The sequence below is a fragment of the Rhinopithecus bieti genome, unplaced genomic scaffold (genome assembly GCF_001698545.2).
Source record: "Rhinopithecus bieti isolate Rb0 unplaced genomic scaffold, ASM169854v2 scaffold_947, whole genome shotgun sequence".
In the NCBI taxonomy this organism is placed as follows: Eukaryota; Metazoa; Chordata; class Mammalia; order Primates; family Cercopithecidae; genus Rhinopithecus; species Rhinopithecus bieti.
Window position 1 is genome coordinate 6,706,969 of NW_016803664.1, and position 6,189 is coordinate 6,713,157.

General features: G+C 35.3%; 1 protein-coding gene across 33 annotated transcripts in view; it reads right to left on the reverse strand.

Annotated features, from left to right (window-relative positions):
• CAMK2D (calcium/calmodulin dependent protein kinase II delta) overlaps positions 1-6,189 on the reverse strand; it is a 329,629-nt gene that overhangs the window by 94,498 nt on the left and 228,942 nt on the right. For 20 of the 33 annotated variants that reach the window (XM_017847969.1, XM_017847894.1, XM_017847926.1 and 17 more), the window contains exon 6: positions 2,838-2,910. In XM_017847969.1, the coding sequence (XP_017703458.1) occupies positions 2,838-2,910 (73 nt within the window). Of the gene's footprint in view, positions 1-1,834; positions 1,908-2,837; positions 2,911-6,189 lie in introns of all 33 variants that reach the window. The other 13 variants (XM_017847937.1, XM_017847851.1, XM_017847773.1 and 10 more) reach the window with 1 other exon arrangement.

Here is a 6,189-nt window from a genome sequence, read left to right on the forward strand (position 1 = left end):
AAAAAAAAAAAAAGGCTTGAAGAGTGAAGACATGCTTTACTCTTCAGTGACCTTCGCTTTTTAAGGGTAATAAGATAATGCATTCTTAAATATATTGCACTGTAAAATAAAGTATATTTCATATAATATATTTAATACTCCAAGCTGAAGGGAAAAATTCAACGTGGCGATCGAAATTATTTCAAACATAAATTATATATTGTATCCCCTGGCTATCTTAACCTCTTGCTTTAAACAAGTATATTTTTAGGGCCTTGGGATATTCAGTAGTTCGTAAGCATAATGAGTTAATGTTTTTCTTTTTTATTCATAGTAATTTTAAAAGATGTAAATTATATGTCCAAGTTTTCCCACATCCAAATATTTAAGTTCCAGGGGTCCTAAGTTATATATGGACATTTTCATCCTTGAAAATTTATTCTAAAATGTATTAGTATATGTTTTTTAAGTATATGAACTCAATACTATATATCTGAATGCAAATCACATTCTTTCAAAATCTCATTGTTGTGATGCATTTAGCCCAGAGGACGTTTTCACAACTGATGTAGAAAGTTATTAAAGTATAATTGTCCTAAAAAGAGAAATTTTAAAACTATAGTATTTCAACCTTGAAAACTTTAGTATCATTTATAAGTTATTAGATTAATCTTTTTAAAATTTTGTTATTACTTTAAAAAATTTTTTTGGATACGTAGAAGGTATATATATTCATAGCATACATGAGATATTTTGATACAGGCATGCAATGTGAAATAAGCACATGATGGAGAATAAGGTGTCCATCCCCTCAAACATTTATCCTTTGAGTTACAGACAATCCAGTTACATTCTTTCCGTTATTTTAAAATATACAAGTAAGTTATTATTGACTATACTCACCCTATTGTGCTGTGAAATAGTAGGTCTTATTCATTCATTCTTTTTTTTTGTACCCATTCACCATCCCCACCCTCCCCTCCCTGAACTCCTCATGACTCTTTCCAGAGTCTGGTAACCGTCCTACTCTCTATGTCCATAAGTTCAATTTGTTTTGTTTTGTTTTGTTGTTGTTGTTGTTGTTGTTGTTGTTTTTTTTGAGACGGAGTCTCGCTCTGTCGCCCAGGCTGGAGTGCAGTGGCCGGATCTCAGCTCACTGCAAGCTCCGCCTCCCGGGTTTACGCCATTCTCCTGCCTCAGCCTCCCAAGTAGCTGGGACTACAGGCACCCGCCAACTCGCCCGGCTAGTTTTTTGTATTTTTTAGTAGAGACGGGGTTTCGCCGTGTTAGCCAGGATGGTCTCGATCTCCTGACCTCGCGATCCACCCGTCTCGGCCTCCCAAAGTGCTGGGATTACAGGCTTGAGCCACCGCGCCCGGCCGAGAATGGGGTTCTTTAGCACACAATCGTTTAGGATAAAACTTCACCTAATAACTTTATCTCTACTCACTTTATAATTTTACTAAGTATTTACATAATATTGGGTATATATCATATGAATATAAAATGTTTGATCAATGTCCATAGAACAAATTTAGAGTGAAGAAGAGATCATCAAGTCCTATTGAAAGTCACATTAATGCTATATCCATCCTTAGAAGGAAAGACATATAGCATCCTATTTATTGTTAATGTTGGGAAGTTATTTCTATCGGGATAAATCAAGATTTATATGTCTCAAGTGTGTGTTAGAGATGAAATAAGAGAGATTGTGGTGAGGGAAAGTTCCTGAGTAATGTGCTGGAATAAGTCCACACAACTTTATTGCTCATACTTTGCCTTTACAGGCATAATTGCAGCTGAACAGTCATTAGGAACTGTGTGGTGGTTTATCTTCTCCAACGGCATTACTCACCTTCAGGTCCCGATGGACCACGCCCATCTGATGGCAGTGTAGCACAGCCTCCAGGATCTGCTGAATGCAATGACTGCATGCAAACACCAGGGGGCGTGTGTTAGTTCCAAGCTTACACTCACTGTCTGTATACCCTCAGAGAGACTGGGTTAAAGTGCAGAGCTAGCAGACAACTGGGGTTGTATTATACCACCTTCAGTCATGTAAACATATTGCTCAAGTAGAGTGACTACTACCTCAGAACAATCAGATCTTGCCAGATGTGAGCCAGAATGTGGGTCCATTTGTTCTAGAAAAATCCATTTTGAAAATATTTCATGTCATTGAGAAGATCATTTCCTGGTTATAAATTCTTCCAGGAAATAAACTGGAACACAAATATAATCTTTATAGTTGTTGTGTTCCGCTCCATCATATAAACTGTTTCCCTTTTCTCTCCCATTTTTCCAGTATTATCCTAAAAGCTGAACATTAACAGTCAGGGCACCATTAAGGTTAAATTAAGATACCTAATGAAGTTTTGATAAATCATTAACTTCTTGTGCTTTAATTTAGCTGGCAATTATTATCTCTTGCCTAAGGGTTCATCAGACTCAAATGGAGCAATGTGTAACCAGTTGTTCTGCTACAGCAACCCATGGTCTCAGAACAGAAGTGGTGTTTAAATCTACAGGCGGACATACATCACAGGCCAAGTTTATCTCCAGGCAAATGCTGGGCAATTAAAGAAAGCCTACCCCTAAACCCCTTTTGGTAGTTTACTGCTTGGAAACTTAAACAGGTTGTATTCTTCAGTATTCTTCCCTTTTTGCTATGATGTATATTTAGCCTGTAGATGAGCAAACTGGAAGAGGCATCATGCATTATCATTTCATCATTTACTCATTTTAGAAAAAAGTTGGGAAAGGCAAGGGAACCATTTTAAATACCCACCCTCTGCCCTTTCCCCAGAAAAAAAAAACAAAACTGCTTTGATTCAGATTTATGGACTCCATATACTGACCTTCAGGTCCCTGTGAACTATGCCATTTAGGTGACAATGATTTACACTTTCTAGAATCTGCTGTATACAATGACTGCAAAGATACAAGGGCAGAATGGAAGGGAGAACATTTTAAAGGCACATAATCACATTGAATATGAAATAAAACGAAACTCCCAATGAAACAAACAAACAAACAAAATTATATTTCTTCACATGTTTTAGCTTTACATCGGAATCAAATAATGCTGAATAAAGCTAATTTTGGTTCTAACAAAAATGACATCCAACATAGACTTTGTGACTTGTTCAGACAAAACAATTTGAGCTGTGTTGTTTTCATTGTAAGTGTGCAAATTAAATAATATGTATAAGAAGGTAAAATTTCCATATTCAGAAAGAAAAATTTATAAAGAATTCCCATAATGTTCTGGGAAAATTCTTCAGAGATATAAAATATCCAGGTATTTCTTATACACATCTAAACTGTTTAAAATCTGAGGTCACAATTAAACACGTGTTGAAACAAGAGGGTAAACACAGATGAAGTGGCAGGTGAAACAAGGGTCAAAAAAAATGGAGGGACACATTTACCATTTTGCCTTAGAAGTGTTGCTTTAGTAAAGTATATAACAGGAAAACAAATGCAAGTCTCCAACAATAACGGGAGAATTTAAAGCAAACCCATAAATAAAATAAACTCCGCGTTAGTATAAGAATATTTTGGGGAAGAGCTAGGGAGCTTTCAAAGAATAAATAAATAGAAATTTATAATCCTCTGGAGCATTGGTAATTGTTAAACCTATTTCCATACACTTCAGTGAAGAAAAACTTTTGCTTCATACTATATCAAAATGCACATTTTATGCTATTCTTATTAAAGGTTCACTGATGTCAAATGGACTGCTAATTAGAGAGGAGAAATCCTTGTTTGGCACCTATAAGGTCCTGTGAGCTGTCATCTGACATATAATAATGTAGAACCTATCACACTGATGAATTTTGCATAAGTTCACTGTGTAATTCAAATGCAAGTACATCCTGAACTACATTTATTCATTGAAAGATGAAGCAAACATTTTAATAAGGACATTTTCAACCATTTAATGTATAAAATAATATTATTCCAAAGAAAAATCTTGAATTTAAAAAAGTAATCACCCTCTGATTTATTACAATGTAAATATTTTAAAAATTGATCATGACTATGATTTTCTAGTTCTCTTAATAACAATATGACTAAAAGGGTCTCACATTCATTGCTGTTGACTATATTGCTTATTTAAGTATTGGTCATTATTTTAAACCATAGGAATCTTTTTTCTTTTACAATAATGTTCACTTTGCACTACTCTTTAGGAATATTTCTCTTACTGTTCTCAAACAACAAGGATAAATTATTGAATCTTGGGAATAACAGAAGATAAAGAAGTAAACAATAATACATACTAAATGGACTTCACCATTTTTTTTACTAGTGAGAATGGATTCAATTCTTACATTTTCGAGAACTAGTAAAAATTTTTTTACCATTTTCTTGACAATCAAATATCCTCTTTTGAGACAGGGTCTCACTCTGTCGCCCAGGCTGGAGTACAGTGGCATGATCTCTGCAGCCTCCACCTCCTAGATTCAAGGGATTCTCCTGCCTCAGCCTCCAGATTATCTGGGACTACAGAAGCATGGCACCACACCTGGCTAATTTTATATTTTCAGTAGAGAGGGGGTTTCACCATGTTCCCCAGGCTGGTCTCGAACTCCTGGGCTCGAGCATTCCTCCCACCTTGGCCTCCCAAAGTTCTGGGACTATAGGAGTGGGCCATCACATCTGACTGAGAAATAGCCTCCTTATTCTTGTAGTGAGAAGGAAATGTTTCTTCTCTTTAATTTTGTCTGAGAGCTTTCATAAAAAAATATCTTAGGGCTCTTTAGCAGTAAAATTGTCTCTATTTTAATTTCAACCAGTATTTTTCAAACCAAGTAACAGCCTGTTTAACATAACTTTGAAGGGCAAAATAAATGAAATTCCTCAGTTTAGTACCTTGATTAAAAGTATTACTGTTTCTTGGCAAGTGGCCAAATAGCTACTTCCAGAGGTTCCCCCCGAGGCCCCTTTCAGGACCCTAATGTGGGGATTTGGGGTAAACTGAGCAAGTGATGATTCACTCATCATAGTATAAATTACACAGAATTTTCTATTTGACTTTGGCCATAGAAATTACATTAAAAAATGAGAGTGTAGTCATGTACGGATAGATTCGCAAAATGCCATAAACAGTGCATTAAACCAAGAAGAAAAATTAGAAACTTAGAAGTGTGCCTCTGAGGGCAAGGAGGGGCTGGGAACCTTAATATCAGCTGGACATCTGTTGAGGGTCAGGCTACAGTGGGATTAGCAAGCCTTGGGAAGCTCCGACGGCATTAGAGAATGGAGGCAGATTCAATCTCTCCCCCCAAACATCTCATTTACATTGCTAATAATGAGCCAATCACTCTTGATCAGATTTTTAAAATTAAATGACAGTTACAGAATATATAAAAGTACACAGGAAAATTAACACCATGCAGTCTAAGTAATATCTAAGCAAGTGGTTAATGTTACTCCACTCCAAAAATGTTGCCTTGGGTAGTCTAGGAAGTTGCAAATTAGACAAAAAACTTAGTTATTTTTTTAACTTTTGTAAAGATTTTGCCAATTAACAAGATAGAAAAATTACTCTTGAACTCTCTTAAATGTTTGAATAAATATTTTCAACTCAGAGGTCCAAGGGTTTTAATGATATTTCCAAAGAGTTAATTAGCTAATAATAGTTCCTTAAAAAGGCCACTGAGACTTTCTTCAGTCTGTTTCTGCTTTGTGATTAGATATTCATTGTTCGGTAGAACTTTCTGTGATGATGAAAATGTTATGTATCTGGTCTGGCCAATTGGTGGCTACTAGACACTTGTGGCTACTAGGCAGTTGGCTAGACCAGCTATGTGGTCAGACCAACTGAGAAATACATTTTTAATTTAATCTAATTTTAATTAACTGAAATTGCAATAGCCACATGTGACTACTGGCTAACACTGGGCAACCTAGAATCTATCTAGGGATTAGAGGATTTCAATCTTTGATCTCTGACCTTTACTAAAAAATATATTGCTTTAGCAGAAGTCATTCTAGTTAGGTGGGGTGTTTTGCTTTGTTTTTTCTTATTGTTTTTGATAAAATATGTAATCTAACTACAGATGTTAGATAAAAATATAGACCAGATTCATAGTTTTTTTTTTTTTTTTTTTTTTCCTAAGGATCATCCTGGAGATCCTTAGAACATTTGTTTGTACAAATATGCATTGGTAAAGAAATATACTGAAAAGTATTATTTGAATG